Below are 18,785 nucleotides of genomic sequence, written 5' to 3'. Positions count from 1 at the left end.
TTTCCCTCTGCAAAAAGTCAGTCACTCACACACACTCACACACTCACACACTCTCTCACTCTCTCACTCACTCTCTCTCTCTCTCTCTCTCTCTCTCTCTCTCTCTCTCTCTCCAATCACACTATGTGTCTTAAAACTCCTATCAAGGGGGCAGCTGGGTAGCTCAGTGGATTGAGAGCCAGGCCTAGAGACAGGAGGTCCTAGGTTCAAATCCGGCCTCAGACACTTCCCAGCTGTGTGACCCTGGGCAAGTCACTTGACCCCCATTGCCTACCCTTGCCAATCTTCCACCTATAAGTCAATACACAGAAGTTAAAGGTTTAAAATTAAAAAAAAAAAAAAAAAAAAAAAACTCCTATCAAGGAGCAGCTGGGTGGCTCAGTGGATTGAGAGCCAGGGCTAAAGATGGGAGGTCCTAGGTTCAAATTTGGCCTTGACCCTGGGCAAGTCACTTAACCCTTACTACCTTGCACTTACCACTCTTCTGCTTGGAACCAATACCCAGTATTGATTTCAAGACCAAAGGTAAGGGCTTTAAAAAATAAAAACAACACTAATCACTCTTACCTGGACTAATGTGTCTAATTAGTCTTTTGTCAACTGTACAAAAAAAAAAATTAAGCAAAAATGTGCTATGCAAACCTCTATTCAAAAATCATCAGTAGTTTTTTAATACCACTGGATATGTTTAAGGTCTTCTGCAATTTCATTCCAAAACATCTTTCTAAGCTTATTCACATTTACTTCTCATCACACTGTCTTAATCAAATTCCCAGAACCTGACATTCCTTCTCCCATTTCATGCCTTTGCATAGCCATCCCCTATGCCTGGAACACATTTCCCTCCTCATCTCTGTCCCAGAATTTTTGTATTCAAGACTCTCTCCCTCCTCAAATTACTTTATATTTATGTGTGTATATGTTAAATCCCTCCAAAGGAATATAAGTTTCTTGAATATAGGTCCTATTTCAATTTTGTCTGTGTACTCCCAACATTGAAATACCCTTAGAAGGCATGTATGTGGCTCAGTAGATTGAAAGTCAGGCCAAGAGAACCCAGGTCCTGGTTTCAAATCTGGCCTCAGATACTTTCTAGCTATGTGACCCTGGCCCTTATCATTCTTTTGCCTTGGAATCAATACAAATAATTGATTCTAAGATGGAAGGTAAGGGTTTAAAAAAAAAAGAAACCAATAAGCCATATATATAGAAGAAACTTAATAAATGTTTGCTGAATAGTCAAGAATGACTTCATGGATATGGTAGTATTTGAGCTCAGTGTTAATGGGATGGAAGGATTTTAAAAGATGGTCAGGAGCATATTTCTTTTATCCTGAATCTAAGTGCAATAAACACACCAAAATCCAATATTCCCGTTCCATAAGTATTTATTAAGCATCTTCTGCAGGTCAAGGAGATGCTAGAGACATAAAGGCAATTAAGACAAAATCTCTGCTCCAAGGAGCTTATATTCTATGGAAATATATTATAATGCTATAACTTAACAGTTGCTACACTGGACACCCAACCCACTGTCTGAGTCATTAATCTGGAGGTGAGGGCAGCAATGGGAGGAAGTAATAGTTGTGTTCTTTAAGGTCAGTCTCAAGAGGTTAAAGATATACTCTCAAACATTATCTATTAGTAATGACTCCACCTAAATTTTCATTTTTTCCATTAATATTTTAATTTCTACCACTTCTTTTGGTAGTGCATTTTAAAGTTAACTACCTACTGTGTAACCTTAAAGTGTATGCAATTCATAGGATTATGTCATTTATCAAAAATACAAACCTCTCTAAAATACATTTATCAGCCTTCTTATACAAGATGTAATCAATCATTCAACAAATATTTAAGGAGCAACAATGGTATACAAAGTATTGTTAAGGATAAAAAGATATGAAAGAGGGGGCAGCTGGGTAGCTCAGTGGATTGAGAGCCAGACCTAGAGACAGGAGGTCCTAGGTTCAAATCCGGCCTCAGACACTTCCCAGCTGTGTGACCCTGGGCAAGTCACTTGACCCCCATTGCCTACCCTTACCACTCTTCCACCTAGGAGCCAATACACAGAAGTTAAGGGTTTAAAATTTTAAAAAAAGTTAAAAAAAAAAGATATGAAAGATATTCATCACCAAGAGCTTACAAACTAACAGGAAAGCTAGACATACATATGTGAATAGTACTATACATAACAGGAAAGAGTTGGATTGGAAATCATAATTTAATCCTGAAAGGGGAAAATAAGAAAACTATTGAAAGCATTTAAAGTGCAATATAAATGTCAGTTATTTTATTATTATCATCATCTAATCAACTTACATCTTACAGTTATAGAGTGATATTCAGAATGGGTAAGTTACTTGCCCAAAGACCCAAAGTTGGCAAATAGCAAAACCTTTCCATTATATTCAGAAACCAGCTCTGCATGGTTTACATATACATTGGGTATATTACTCCAACCAAGATAAAAAGACTGTCATAATGGCAACTGTCATTAATACATTATAACCAAAACTGACTCTTAAGAGTTTTAACACTGTTCCTAAAAACTATCCCCATAAAACTGTTTCAACTAATAATGTGGGGGTTTGTTTTTCAAACCCTTACCTTCTGTCTTAGATTCAAGACTGTGTATAGATTTCAAGGCAAAAGAGTAGAAAGGGTTAGGCAATGGCAGTTAAGTGACTTGCCCAAGGTCACGTGGCTAGGATATATCTGAAGTCAAATTTGAACTCAGGACACCTCTGGTCCTGATTCTCAATCCACTGAGCCATTTTGCTGCCTCCCTCCCCCATTATTGTGTGTGTGTGTTTTTTTTTTTTTTTTAACCCTTGTACTTCGGTGTATTGTCTCATAGGTAGAAGAGTGGTAAGAGTGGGCAATGGGGGTCAAGTGACTTGCCCAGGGTCACACAGCTGGGAAGTGGCTGAGGCCGGGTTTGAACCTAGGACCTCCTGTCTCTAGGCCTGACTCTCACTCCACTGAGCTACCCTGCTGCCCCCAGCCCATTATTGTGTTTTAATGAGTTTATATTCAGAAATCACTCTCTCAAAAACATATGATTGATCACATAGTTCAATGAGCATATGATTAAGGATTCTGGCTTTAAATTACTCTTATTACAAATATTAATAATATGGAAACAGGTTTTGAACAATGATACCTGTATAACCCAGTGTCAGCTCCTGGAAGGGGGAGGGAAAAGAGGAGGAACATGAATCACATAACCATGGGGAAAAAATTCTAAATAAATAAATAATTTTGGGGGGAAAACAAAAAAACAAAAAAAACAAAAAAAACCACTGTCTCAATGTGCTACTGTATCCAAAAATATAACCAAGAAAATGCCATGTGAATGTAATGTGTTATCCACACCTGGAATAATGCATCCAGTTTCCAACATACCACATCAAGAAAAATACAATGAACATCAGTGATCCATAGAAGTATGAATATCATATCATATGAAAGGAAATCATAAACAATTGCCCAGAACTTCTGAACATAGAGAATGAAATTCTAATTAAAAGAATTCATAAGATCAGCTAGATGGCTCAATGGATAGAGTCAACCCTGGAGATAGGAGGTCTTAGGTTCAAATCTAGATTTAGATACTTCCTAGAGCTGTGTGATGCTGAGCAAGTCACTTACCCCCAAACTGCCTAGCCCTTACCACTCTTCTGCCTTGAAACCAATACTCTGTATTGAGTCTAAGACAGAATGTAAGGGTTCCAAAAGAAAAAGGAGAAAAGAAAGAATTCAGAGATCACCTCCAGTAAAAAACCAAAGGCTCCAAACTTCAAGATACATAGTGATTAAATTTAATAACTCAGTTCAGAAAAAAAAAGTTATGCAGCCACCAGGAGAAAAACCTTAAAATACAAAAGAAAGGACATTCAAACAATTCAAGACTATTCTTCACCAACTAGAAAAAAGTTGAGGAAATAGAATATGTTCCAAAGAGCGATAGAAGCTCAGGATGCAGCCACAGGGTGACCACCTGCCCACAAATCTGACCTTAACCATACAGGACAAAAGATGGATATTCAATAATAAAGAGTTTGAATTATTTTTAGGAAGAAAATCAGAATTGAAGAGATTATTTTACTTCAAACCAAACATAAGTGCAAGAAGATTGAATTAATACAGCAACAAAGGGGCAATGTCAATAATAGCCTTATTTCTAAATGTAAACAAAGATAAAGTTAAGGCAGAATTCAAGAAGCAATAACAGTGAAGAGGTGGACAGAGGCCATTATGGACAGAACCTGGAAACATCTTGCCTACAGCTGAATGCTTCTTTTATGAGACTCTAATATAACATGAGGGGTGGGGAGACATTAAAAGGGGCAGGAGACAAAGCATTATCTAGTGCCTCTAACACAGAGAATATCACTACCCTGGATGGAGTATGTGGTTGACTCACAGGTACCCAAAAAAAAAAACTATAGGATTTAAGATCTGGAAAAGACTAAAAAGATAATTTAGTTCAACAACCTCATTTAAAGGAAGAAATAACTAAATCCAAAGAGGTCAAGTGAACAGAATGACCACAACAACATAAAGTACTATTGAAAGACTTCCAAACTCTGATCACACAGAAGGGCCAGCAAAGATGGGTTTCCACGCTTGTTGGGAAGAAACTTTCAAATAAAGTCACAGATCAATTTGAGACTAATGACAACCTTATTTTATGAAACCCCAAATTTACCCTTATCCCAAAGAAACCTGCTTTCAAGAAACCCCCAGACTAACCCTAGTCTCAAATAAACAAAGGCCATCAAAGCACTCATATAGCACCTAGGATAGGAGTGTTGGATGTATTCAAGTCTTAAGTACTCTTTATCTTCTTAATTTCTCTTTATAGGCTGTTCCCAAGCACTCTAAGCCTTGGGCTTTCTTTCTTTCCCAAGCCCCTAAGTAACCAGTCATTCTTCCTTTCTTATGAAAGAAATTCCCATTCTTGGTGTTTTTGTGTGTATGACTCCCAGTGCCATAAGAGCACTGTTTCCTTTAACCTGATTAAAGATGAGTTCTTTTGTAATTGCTCTGGTGGTTGCATGTTTACTTTGTAAATTCATTAGAACTGTGCAAAATAACTAGCTGAGTGGTGAATAAGGAAGATAGCAATTATCAGGAAAGTTTTCATAGAAGGGATGGCATTTATGATCATTAAATGACCTCAATGATCATCTATCTCCCTCCTTATCTATAAATATAATAACATATTATTGGAATTCCTTAGGTAGTAGGACTAGATGAGAAGGGGGTCTAATCTAACTTCCTTTTGCAAATGCCAAACTAAGGTCCAGAGTACTCCTAACCTTTCCTTAGCCTATATTCCTTAATTCTACATCAGCTTCATAAACCTAAAACAAATTGGTATTTGTCAAAATGTACAAAAGTCATACAAGGACAATTGTGATAGAGAGATGACTCTCTATTCCCAAAAGCTTATATATAAGTATGGTGCAAGCCCTGTCAAGTCCCACCAACCTGAAAAAACTTACAGTGTAAATTCAGCAATAATTATTAGAAAGAACTTGCCTAGCACAATCTAGCTCATCACTAAGAAGGAGAGTACCAGGCAATGAATTCTTTGAGTACTGGTCATATAAAACATTGATTGACTCTATACGCAAAAAGTCAGAAATCACAGAAAACACTTTTTACAAAACCCTTCCAACAAGAATGGAGATCACTTGTTTTGTTTGGCAAACCCACAAAACTTTCTTATCTGTTGTCCAGAAGAATCAAGACAGTCTAAACTAGGTAGAAAATAACTCAGTTCAAAAAGGAAATGAAATGTGATGACAACTACACTTTCCTAGTTTGAAGGGGTGGAACAGAAAGCTAAGCTGGGAACATCATGACCTTCTAAAGTATAAGCCAAAGGATTATTTCTAAAACTATTTTAAAGTACAATTTCAAGTTGGTATTAGGCTTCAAAGAAGGCCCAATTTGAATATGAGAATATGTAAAAGTTAATTACTAGGAAATACAATTATGAGAACATTTTTGTATCTAATAAAGAAAACCAAACCTCACATACATTGCTGGTTCTTAAATTTAGTAGAATTTTACAATTTTAATAGAAACAGTGTAGTGGAAAGAAAAGAACTCTAAAATAGGAACCAAGAGCCTGAGGTTTTAATTCTTGCAGTCACTTATCTGAGTAGGCAACACAATTAATTTCTCTGTGCCTTAAAGTCCTCATCTGTAAAATGGAAATTGCCTGCCTCCCAGCCTTAACCTGAGAGTGCTCTACAAACTTTAAGATGATAAAGAATGAATAAAAACCATTTATTTAGCAGTTATTATATGTCAAACACTGGGATAAATGCTAGGGATACAAATGCAAGAGTAACAGTCCCAAACCTTCCTACATTCTGATGGAGGAGACACTACATAGAAGAATGTAGTGGCTATGAAAGGGTAGAAGTTTTGGTCTGAGAAATAGAATGGATAGTGAGTCCAGCCAAAAGGCAAATCAATTGAAACATTTCTAGAAGCAATGAATTATCATCAGTAGTTATTATCACCAACTTCACCATTGATAAAAGTTTAAACAACACAACATAATTAACCTAAGTGCAAAATGGAGGGAAAAAAAGAAAGGAAACATTTATTAAGCTTCTATAGATATACCAGGCACTGTGTTAAGTGCTTTACAAACAACTGCCCGTTTGATCCTTAAAAAAACTCTGTAAGATAGATTCTATTATTATTTCCATTTTGCAAGTGAGAAAGTTAGAGATTTGCCCAGGTTCACACGGATAGTAAGTGTCTCTGAGACCCATTTGTACTCAAGTCTTAGAACTCCAGGTCCAGAGACTAGAAAGTATAAATAAGGTCAAATTAGGTTAGGCTCATATCCAAGTCCTCTTAACTTTTAAATCAATGCTTTTCCATAGGGCTTTGGGGAAAAGATAAGAAATTCAATTGGGGTGTATTGGGTTTGGCATGCCAACAAGACCACATGTCTTGGTAGATATTTCCTAGAAGGTCATATATATCCCAGTACTCGAAAGAAGTAGGACTGGAAAAAGATTTGAGTGTCATGTATAATGGTAATAAATGAAACTGGAGAATGGAGATTGCCAAGAGAAGAAAACCAAGGATAGAATCTTATGGGGAGCATACATTAAGAGACTGAGATAAAGAGACAGAGAAGTTAACAAGGTAAGCCAGGGAAGTGTGGAAATCTCTGAAGCTAAGAGGGAAGGGTGAATTCTGAAGGAAAATGTGGACAACGGTATCTAGTGCTCGATACAAAATTTTCAATGAATAATACTAGAGGGGGCAGCTGGGTAGCTCAGTGGATTGAGTCAGGCCTAGAGACAGGAGGTCCTAGGTTCAAATCTGACCTCAGACACTTCCCAGCTTTGTGACCCTGGGCAAGTCACTTGACCCCCTTACCACTCTTCTGCCTTGGAGCCAATATACAGTACTGACTCCAAGACGGAAGGTAAGGGTTTAAAAAAAAAAAAAAAAAGAATACTAGAAATGGAAGTGAGAAGGTCTCAGTTGCAATAACATTTCTATCATTAGTTGTGTAACTATAGATAGGCAAGGCATTTGACTTCTTTGGGGCATATTAAGTTGATATTTGTACAACCTACTTCATAAGACTGTTATGAGGAAATTGCTTCATCGAATTCCAAAGTACAATCTATAAATATGCACAATTATTATTATTGAAACTCTCTTGACTTCTTGAGTCTAGATATCTTGTTTGAAAAGAAACTGTCCATAAATTTCTCCCAAAAAGAAAGAATTATAGTGAACTCACACATAATTGTTACACTCACATGTAAATTTCATGAACTGAGCACTCACAAAGCAGAAGAAAGCAAGATTCCTTTCTTGGAAAAAACAGGATTCATACATTATATACTGACAAATTTCTTTAATATCTTAAAAGAGAATAAAAACCTGCCTATAGGCTAACCACTTAGCAAATAGGAGATCAAAGTTTACTGAGTAAACCAATACTTGGCACTAGTACCCATTTGTAAGCATAAACACTTAAGCACTACACATAGAAACCATTTAGGGGGAAAAAAAGCAATATTCTGGAGATTTAAATTCCTTCATTCTCAAATTACTAAAACATGGTAACATACAAGGAACAACTTTGGGAGAAAAGAAGCCAGAGTTAAACTTAAGAACAGCTAAAAGTGGCACCAGTCAATCAATAAACATTTATTAAACACTTACTTATGTACCAGGCACTGAGACATTGGAGATACAAATACAAAGAATGAAACAATCCACACTGTGAAGGAACTTACATTTTAACAAAGGAGCTTAATGTTACCACACCTTTAGGCAAATATAACCAGCAAGTAAGTGTGTCCTATTATGTTTTATAATCAATTCTAATTTGGAAGATGGGAGGGAAATAGGAAAACATGGTTTATTTCATCTTTCTTAATTAAATTACAATCTCTATCTGCTGTACTATTTTTAAAATAACCTAAATACTGTACACTCAAGCTCTACAACAAGTAGAAAACTTGCTTTCCCAGCCAACTATGGTAAAGAGACTATCATCAACTCAATCAAAACAAGGTAGGTTGCTAGAATCTGAGACAGATTGATAAAAGGCTTGAATTGAACTCTTTTGAATCCCCAAGGTTCAAGATTAGAGTTCAAGAATGGCCTTTCCTTCTCTAAAGAGAAGGGAAAAAACCTGTAGAATCACAAAAACTCTTGGTCAAAAAGGACCTCAGAAATTATTTAGTCCTATGATAACTGAAGCATAAATTCCCCCTAAATCTTCCCTAATAAGTGCGTTTTATTAACTGTCTACTCTGAAGAAATCCAGCACCTGGGAACTCACATGCAGGGAGCCCACTCCATTATAAAACTCATCAATTTTTTAGGGAAGAAGAAACAGGAGCTGAACCTTTGATTTGGTGTTCAGAAATCTTAGATGAAGAAACTCCCTCTACCAATTTAACCAGGCACCTTCTACGCAATTTATAGTCTTAAACAACTGCCTAAGCACTAAAGAGGTTAAGTGAATTACCTAAGACTACAGGTGAGCTTCAAAGATTCTTAAGACTTCTTGGCTTGGACCCTTATTAACCAAGGGGATAACAATGCCTTACATCTCTCCTAATTTTTAGGAGGTTTCAAAAATATGCTATTCTGAAAACCTGCACCCACTTGTTCCTAATTGCGCCCTTGGGGGCAAGTAGAACAAGCTTAATCCCTTTTGGATTCTAATTCCTCAATACAAATAGCTATCAAAACTCTAGTTTCCAAAAACTAGAAAGATCTTCAGAAGTTATCTGAACGAACTTATACTTGAGCTGTAATATCTTCTACAGCTTCCCCAAGAAGTTGAGCAATCAAGTCTCTATCTGAAGACCTCTAGGAAAGAGGAGGTCTGATGTGGACCATTCCACTTTTGGTCAGCTGTGGTATGGCACTAAGTTTTTCCTTACATCGAAGCTCAATCGCCGCAACTTCCATCTACTGCTCCTAATTCTATTCTCAGAGGCAAAAGGGAGCAAGTCCGACACCTCTTACACCTGACAACACTTCACACTTGAATTGTAACTTCTCCCTTAAATGACAGAATCAAAGCATCTCTGAACTAGAAGGGACTTTACGAATCATCCCGCAGAACATCTTCTGAAGCAGTCATCTCCCCTGTCATATAGTAGACAAGCAGGCATCCCGCCCCTTCTGAGGACTAGCAAGGAAGAAAAAGCTCTGGGCATCCCCAGGTTGGGGTCAGTTGGAAATTGCCAAGCGGGCAAACTAGAAGATGCGATTCCGGAGGCCGCAGGAGACCTCAGGCGACTTGTCCATGCCCCTCCTGCCCCCCTCCCCCTCTATGCCCAAGTTCTACCACTGACTCCATGCGTTCTCTTCCCTCTCAGTACCTCAATTTCTCCATCTATCAAAGCGAGAGGGGAGCTAGACCAAAATGTTATCTCCACTCCCCTCTAGCTCTGACTCTCCTTCGCTACTCTCTGCATCTCGGAAGACGGGTTCGGGTGTGGGAAGGTAAAAAGCAGAGGAGATGCCTCCGGAGGGCGGGGAGACGCCGCCGCCACTGCCGCCCCAGCTCCCGGGGCTCCCGGAGCTGACAGGGGCGGGGGCCGAGAGGAGGGAGGGAGGGAAGAAGGGCGGGAGGACTTTCAGCTACCCCGCTCCCGGAAGGCGCGGGACCCCAGAGTCAGCGCCCCGCGGCCCCGCCAGCCCAGCCTCGCCGTCTGGCCCTTACCTTCAGGTCGTTCTCCGGCAAGTACTTGCAGAGCCGCGCGATCTCCACATACTTGTCCAAGTCCAGGGGCGCCATTTTAGGAATAACAACCCGCAGTGGCGGCGGCGGCGGAGAAGGCCGAAGCCGGAACTCTCTACGACGTCACTTCCTGTGGACGCCAGGCGTCTCTGCGTCAGGGCGTGAGTTCGCCCTTCCGTTTTTTCCTTCTGCCCGCCCCCATGGGCCCTACTCCTTGGATGGCTCAAGATTGAAAGTCTCCGGAGTCAGCAGGAGAGATGGGCCTCTAGGCCTTTCTTGAAACTTGCCGGGATCCGTCCTCCCCAGGAGCCGCTAAGCTAGTTGGGATTTGTAGTTTCCCATGTCAAGCAGCGTTTCTTATATACCTCTAGTTTTTGCACGGAAACGCACTTACCGAGAGAGACTGCACATCCACCTACATTCACCCGGCAAAGGCCGCCTTGTCCCGTGCAAGGGATCGATGCTGAATTGTGACGTGGGAGAACCTTCTCTGGACATCCAGGCCACGGAGCCCTCGATCTTGGCCGCCACGGCTCTGCATGATTCTGTCCCTCCTCTCCCTATCCCCCGCATCCCCCAACTCAAAGCTTACTTCATACCCCGGCCCTTTCGTACCTTTCCAGGCTTCCTACGCCTTATTCTCTTCCATGTACTCTATGATCCAGTTACTCTGGCTTCCTTTCTGTTGCTCCTACAAGATAGTCCATCTCCTGACACGGAGTATTTTCACTAGCGGTCCCCTATGTCTGGAATACTTTCCCTCCCTTGTCTCCGCCTCCTGATCGCCCTGGCTTCCTTGAAGTCGCAGCTGAGAATCCACCTTCTGCAACAAGACTTTCTCGATCCCCTTTATTGTTAGTGCCTTCCCTTCGATATTTCATGCAATTTATCCTTTTAGTACATAACTGTTTGCAATGTTGTCTCCCCAGCCAACTATAAGCTCCTAGAGAGCAGGAGTTCTTTTTTGCTTTTGTTTATATCCCCAGCGCTTAGCAAGTTCCTAGCACGTGGTAGGAGCTTCTGGACTGGACCGACAGATCTCCAAGTACCCCAGGGAGGAGGGGGAGGTGAATTCTCTAGGCATCATAGGCCTAGGGGCTGCTCTTAGGTGGGCGGGTCGGTGTTCTTACCGGCTGCACTACCCGGGCAACTTCCCTAGATACTGGAGAATGACTATTTGAGGGCCGGGATCCCAATGCAGATAAACAAACAAGTGGTATCACAGAAAGAGCCCTAGGAGGCATGAGACCTATATTCCAGTCCCGACTCTAGACCCTTACTCTTTGTTTGACCGCAGACACGTCATTTCCTCTCCCTGAGCCTCAGTTGTCCTCATCTTTAAAATGATGGGTTTGAACCATATTGTCTTCAAGCTCCTTCCCAGTTTCAACTCCTTCTGCCCAGCTCAGCAACTAACTTCAGCAAGTTACCTCCCTTCTCTGTGGCTCTGTTTTTTGCCTCTGTAAAATGAATCGTTCGAACTAAATGCTCGCTAAAGTCCCCTCAGTCTATAAGTCCATAGATCAGAACATTGAATTCTCTGCATATGACTGACTCTCATCCAAAGGCTATGGACTGAGCTTTTCACAAACAAGAATGAGAGGAAAGAAAAGCTCTAGTATTCTGTGAATTTTTAAAGATAGGAATAATAGCAGTTGACATTTCTAAAACTATTTAAAGATTTTAAAGCTATTTGCATTCATTATCTCATATGCTCTTTACAACAATCCTGTGAAATAGAGATTGAAGCTATTGTTAAAATTTGTGGATCTAAAAATTGCATAATACTTAGCACCCCTTAAACCCTTTTCTGCTATGTTGCTAAAGTAATTTTTTAAGTGCATAGGGGCCATATAGTGTTGTGGCCTTTAAGGACTTTTAATCAAACAATCAATAGATGTGGAATCAGAAGATCTGAGTTCATATCATCTGTAGCCTCCTACCTGTGTAACCTTGAGCAAATCTCTTCTTTCTGGGTTCCAGTTTCCTAACCTTTAAAATGAAAGGCTCAGGTTTCCAGCTTTAAATGTATTAGTTACTAAGGAGAAATTAGTGTATTTGGTAAACTGTGAACTTATTGGGAAAGAAAAAAATGATTATAGTTTTGTGATCTTGGGTAGTGTGGTGAACGAAACAAAGTGCTGGCTTGGGATAGGTTCATATTCTAGTCCTGGCATTGATTCATGTGATCGTTGACAAGATGATTAATATCTCTCTCTCTGTGTCTTTCTCTCTCAGTGTCAACTTCTTCAACTGTAATGTGAGAATAAATACACATTTCATAGGGCTATTGTAAAAGAAAGAAAGAGCTTTGTAAATGTTCCTTGTGAGTAGAGATTGTTCAGTTTATTATGTTTGTATTCTCAACACCTAGCACAGTGCCTATTACATAGTAGGCATTTAATAAATGCCTGTTTATTGATTGATTAATTCAATCTTAAAGCAGTCTAGAAATGGGAACTTTCATTATTATGAAGTTATTTAACTTTTCTGATATTTAAGGAAACTATACAAGAATATATCCAATGAATATAAAGCCCTTGAGCTGGAGAAGAATCAAAACTTAGATGATTATAGAATTCTAGAATCAAAAGGAACCACGAAGCCATTTATCCATACCCAAAGAAAAATTTCTTCTATTAATAAATCAAACAACAAGTATTTATTAAGTGCCTACTATATTCCAAACACACTTCCAGAAACAGTGCTGGGCCCTGAGGATACAAATACTGAATTTAAAGTGCAAGAAAAACTCTGGGAAGAAGCTAACATGAGAGAAGCTGGTAATCTCAATCTCAATCATGTCCTTATCTCCAAATTGCTCCACTAAAGACTTAAGGGAATTTTTCCCTTGAGTGAGATCTAGAACTCTCTTTCTTGGTTGACCTGAGCTATCTCTCTTCCAGTGAGAAAATTCCTTTAATCTGTATTATCTGGCATATGTTCTCATATGTATACTTTCTCTAATTTCTGTTTTATTAGCCACTTGGATAAATGGGTTTCTTTGCTATTTACTGTAATTTCATTGTAGAACTGACATCAGGTAGGAAAGGGGTCAAGCCTTGATATAAAAGAACTCCTTTCCCATTAAGAAATAGCAATCAAAAGTTTAGCTTAAACTCTAAAATTACATCTTCTAGACTAATAATATTTAAAGGAACAGATAGATATAGTTCTAGCCTGGTACCTCTTCTCTCCAAGGAGAGCAGAGGGGCCATCCTCCGGTCCCCAAACTTCTGCTTCCCCCTTCCTGGCAGAAATCAAAGACTCCCTTGGAGAAGGGTACAGGAGAAGAAATTAAGAGATATCTATTCTTGCCTCCTGGTGATGCAAAATAAATACAAGATTAATTCTTCTTAGAGAAGAGAAAAAGACCTTATGAAAAGGTAACACTCAAGATAAACTTGAAGAAAACCAGGTTTTCTAAGAGGCAGAGAGAAGGATTAACTTCTAGGTATGAGACACGATCAGTGCTAAAAGTGAAGAGTAATAGATGGAGTGTCTTATGTTAAAAGCAAAAAAGCAAAACAAAACACTAGCTTGGCTGAACTATAAAATGAAGGAATATGCCTTAGTGGCAGGGTGAATGAAGCACTGGGCCTGGAGTATGGAAAACCAGAATTTAAATTCAGTCTCAGATACTTTCTAGCTCTGTGACATTGGGTAATTCACTTTGACTCAGGCTACCTCAGTTTCCTCAGTTGTAAAATGGGAATAATCACAACACCTATGTCTCAGAGCTGTTGGGAATATGGAATGAGATATTTGTAAAACAGTAGAAACAGTGACTGGTACATAGGTACTTTAAAAATGCTTATTTCCATCTTTCCCAGGGTTGTTGTAAGGATAGAATGAGGTATTTGTAAAGTGCTTTGCAAAACTTAAAGTGAGTAGTGTAATAAAATGGTTAGACCTGCATTTTAGGAAAATCATATTAGCATCTGTATAGAGTATGGACTGGAGAGAGCAAAAACTTGAAATGGGGAAATCAATAGGATACTAGTATAATAGCCTAGGTAAGGGGTGATAAGGACCCAAACTATGGTACTTGCTATATGAGGAGAGAAAAGGGCACATATGGGAGAACTGGTATAAAAATTGAAGCAGCAAAATTTGGTAGGTGGTTGAATACATGTAGTAATCGTGAATAAGGAGTCAAAGGTGCTAGCACAATTTCAAAACTGGGAGAGAAATGATCCTGAGTGACTAACCCAACCTATCATGTTTGTTGACCCAAGCTATCAGAGACCTAGTTCTCTGATTCTGCCCCATCCTCCAACCTGGACTTCCCAGAGGCCATGACCAGAAGGAGCTGTTTCTCAGCTCCAAATTCCCACCTGTGACCAGCCATTTTCTGTTATGCTGACATGACCACATATCTTCTTTACCCTCATTTCCATCCTCATCCTGCTCTAGGAGCTGTTTTAAATCAATAGTACCATTGCTTCGTGAAAGGATATGTCAATAGACTCCCCTATGGCATTGCTCACCATTCCTATGACTTAGACCAAATCATGATTCCTGGCTGCCACTGTCCCATTACAACATAAACTCTTTGAAAGTAGGAACTAATGGGGCAGCTGAGTGGCTCAGTGGATTGAGAGCCAGGCCTAGAGACAGGAGGTCCTAGGTTCAAATCTGGCCTCAGACACTTCCTAGCTGTGTGACCCTGAGCAAGTGTGTGTCCAAGTGCGCGGACGTGCGTCGATCTGGTCTTGAATGAATGAATAGGCAATAAGGAAGCAAATGAACAAACCGGTAGATGGAGGGGTGGAAGTAAGGAAAGAACACCCCATAAATAAACCACAAGAGAAACTCCATTGGGGAGGGGGGAACTGTGTGACCCTGAGCAAGTCACTTAACCCCCATTGCCTAGCCCTTACCACTCTTCTGCCTTAGAACCAATACAAAATATTGATTCTAAGACAAGAAGGTAAGGGTTTATAAAAATAAATAAATAAATGACGTAGGAACTAACTCTCTTAATATACATATTTGTAGTGTTTTTCATGGTGTCTGGCACATAGTAAGTGCTTAATAAACGGCTTGGGTTTTTCTTCATTCAAGCAATCATCCAATACAAACCTGGAGACCTCCAGTGGTGAGAAATACATTTTCCTAAAAGAACTCATTCCCCATTTGGACAGTTCTAATTGTTACAAAAAGGTTTTACTTAACTAAAGCTGATATACAAGGCCTTAGAATATTTATCACTTCTAATATTCTTCCCTATTGGAAGGAAAAGCCTGAAAAGTCCTACACCCAGTGAAAAGGTTTTGAATTCAGCCTTGATGACAAAGTGTTTGCTGTCAGAGGTCTAGCCAACTGCATTGAAACTCATCACCAAAATGGTTGGCCACCCGAGCATGAAAATTTAACCATATCGACTCTTGAAGACCATGTGGAAGGGTCACAATATGCAGCAGTGGAGGGAAAACCCATACCCAGAACTTTCTGTCCAAATGGTGCTTATCATTAGTTAAGAGGAATAAGATATCAACACAGTTAACTGTACTACATGATAAGTGAATGAGAGATACAAAACAAACTGCTACGTGAATTCCAAGGAGAAAAGGTCCTTACCAATGGAAGGAATCTGAAAAGGATTCCTGGAGAAGTTCACATCTGAGTTGGACTTTAAAAGATAGGTCGAAATTAAATAGCTTAAAAAGAGCAAGAGAGTATTCTAAGCATGGGAAACATCATAAGCAGATGCCCAGAGGCAGGGAAAGAACTAGGCATAATTTAAGTACAGGAAGAGTCCAATTTGACTATAGTAAAAAGTATGTGGAGGGGATTAATATAAAATATGGGAGAAAAGTAAAGAGTCAGGGTTGTGAATGCCCACTCTTCTTCCCTCCTTAGGTTGTTGTAGGGATCACACAAGATGTTAGTTGTAAAAAATATAAAGTGTAAACAAGTGGGAAGGATTACTGTTACAAAGCCCCCTCTTGATTGGTCTGGGTCAGTTACCAGTTTGGCAACTAAAGACTGAGGTGTCTTTTTGTCCCAAACAAAGGTACTGTACTACTCACTTTTCCCAAGTGCCTTGCAATGTGAAGGTCCCTCAGGGAGATGTCCTCTCTCTACAGCAGATTTTAACTAGAAATTGGAAGGAGAAAGTCTCCTGTAGTGGCAGGTAAGTGCCTTGAATGGGGAATGTGTCATTTTATGAGATGTCAGGGTTGTTTGATAGAGGGATAAGTTATGCAAGCAGTGTGGCTTCGTGGTTCCAAAGTAAAAAAGATCCAAATTCAATTTCCAGACTTGCTTCTCAGATATGTAACTTTAAGAAAATTAAATAATCTCTCAAAGCCTCAGTTTTCACGTCTGGGAAATTGAGATGATAATACTTGTATCTCTGATTTCAGAAGAGATTTGTGATAATTAAAGCTAGTGTGGCAACAGCAATGAGCTCTGTATATGATGTTATTTTTATCTTAACATTGGCACATTTTTTCAAATGCCATAGGCTCCAATTGGTTCCCTCCTTTCAGAGATGATCTTGCTGATAAAAGCCTTCATTGTATCATAATAGGTTGTTCCTATTGCTTTCAAGCTTCTTCCAGCTTTTAAAATCCCTTTAAAAATTGTTTTCCTAATTACATGTAATAACAATTTTTAACATAAGTTTTTCAAAATTATAAAATCCAAACTGTCTCCCTATCTCTCTTTCCTCCTGGCTCCCAGAGATAGTAAGCAATTTTATCTGGGTTATACATGTATTATCATGTAAAATATACTTCCATATTGGTCATTAAATTCCCTTTAAAAAAAAAAAACTAGCTTAAAATGGCTCTGGACAACAGACATACTTCAAAGTACATTGGATCAAGAGAAAGAACCCTGGATTTGGAGCCAGGAAAATTTGGTTCACGTCTGACATTTACTAATGGTATATCCCTAAAAGAAGGCATATCTCTTCCCTCTGATACTCGGTTTCTTGATCAGGAAAATAGGAATAATAATAGAATAATAATCTTGAGAAAAGCTCTTAGTCAACTTAAAATTATTCTATAAATGGAAGTTATTATAGCATAGTGGTCTGTGTAAATATTTTATTTGCAAATAACAGGATGCTGTATGATATAAATATCTTATTAGATTTAGTAAATTTCATGAGAGAAGGGCCTGCCTTAATTAGACTTTCGTCTTGCTCAGTATGTTTCACTCAGCGTTTAGTACAGAGCATTACTCATATTAAGTATTAAATATTTGTTGAATGAATTAAAAAAGACATGGAAAAATAATGCCTTAAAGTTGCCAAAAGACAGGAGAATGACTTTGGGGATAATCCTGAATGTTTTTTTCTGAATGATTTAATGTCCTCATTAGAACCCTGGGAATTTGAACACTGGAAAGATACTGGTTTGTTTGATTTTTTTAAAACTGAACAGTGCCCTTTCTGTTTCCCAATGGTACTTCTGTCATTACTTGTTAATCCCTCTACCTGAACCTCAGTTTCTTAATCTGTAAAATGAGTTGGTTGGACTAGGTGAATCTCTAAGTTTCCTTCTAACTCTAAAACTTCTTCTGAATTTATTTGGATCCCAGGCCCCAAAAATTAACCAAATGCTATCTCGTTGGGGACACCCTGGGAAGGAGATGAGCTGGGAGGAAGGTTCTGTAAGGTGGCTACCTCAACTATATTCACAGTTTCTGGGGAAGACACTTTTTAATCCTGAGCACCAGCAAATCATTCACCTCTCTGTGTCTCATTTTTCTCATCTATAAAATGGTCATTATATTTGTACTCTCTGCCTATTTTCTAAGGTTCTTTGAGGATAATGCTTTGTTTACCTTAAAGCATTACAGTGGTTCTCAAACATTTTGGTGTCAGGATTCATTTGCACTCTCAGATTTTATTAATGACTCTCTCCTAAACAACTTTTGTTTGTATGAGGTGTATTTGTGGATATTTATTATATGTTTTAACATCATTATGAAAATAATTTTTACCTTCCAGACCCTAAAAGGATCTCAGGGACCCCTTAGGGGTCTCTGAACCATGCTTCAAGAACCAGGCACTATAGAAATATGAGCTATTATTATTATTGTTATTTTTCCAGCTAAATGGGAAAAAAACAAGTTCCTTCTTTTCAGGAAGAGAAAAATGAATAAGGTTTGAACCCTTTTTTGGGTAGCAACAAGTCTTTAGTGGAAAGATTACTAATCTTGGGAGTCAGGTGGCCTAGCTTCAAGCAAGGCCAAGCTCTGTTCCATAACTGGGTCTTTTTGACCCAGAGAAAATCCGTTTCTTAATCTCTCAATGCCCCTAGCAACTTTCCGAAACTGCAGAACGCCAGATCTTCGCAGGGGGGTTATTTGCTGAGAGTTTCATACATCAATGAAACCTGGGCTCAAGAACAAAAATTATAACAACTCACATTTCTACCGCTTTCAAGGTAAAATACACATAGCCCTGCAGGGCTTTTCTAAGGATCAAAAAGAGATGACTTCGGTAAGGCACTTTGCAAACCTTAAAGCGCTTCAAAAATAGGAGCTATTATTATTATAAGTC

The 18,785-nt window shown here is 39.0% G+C and overlaps 1 protein-coding gene across 2 annotated transcripts in view; it reads right to left on the bottom strand.

The window, feature by feature from the left end:
* The window catches only part of PPP6C (protein phosphatase 6 catalytic subunit), a 36,110-nt gene extending 25,769 nt beyond the window's left edge, over positions 1-10,341 (bottom strand). For both annotated transcript variants that reach the window (XM_044664241.1, XM_044664243.1), the window contains exon 1: positions 10,247-10,341. In XM_044664241.1, the coding sequence (XP_044520176.1) occupies positions 10,247-10,321 (75 nt within the window). In that variant the 5' untranslated portion in view covers positions 10,322-10,341. The remainder of the gene's footprint in view (positions 1-10,246) is intronic.
* Positions 10,342-18,785: the final 8,444 nt, after the last annotated feature.

The sequence above is a fragment of the Gracilinanus agilis genome, chromosome 2, assembly GCF_016433145.1.
Source record: "Gracilinanus agilis isolate LMUSP501 chromosome 2, AgileGrace, whole genome shotgun sequence".
NCBI classification, from domain to species: Eukaryota; Metazoa; Chordata; class Mammalia; order Didelphimorphia; family Didelphidae; genus Gracilinanus; species Gracilinanus agilis.
Note: the sequence above shows the minus strand (reverse complement) of the source record. Positions and strands in the feature narration are given on the sequence as shown.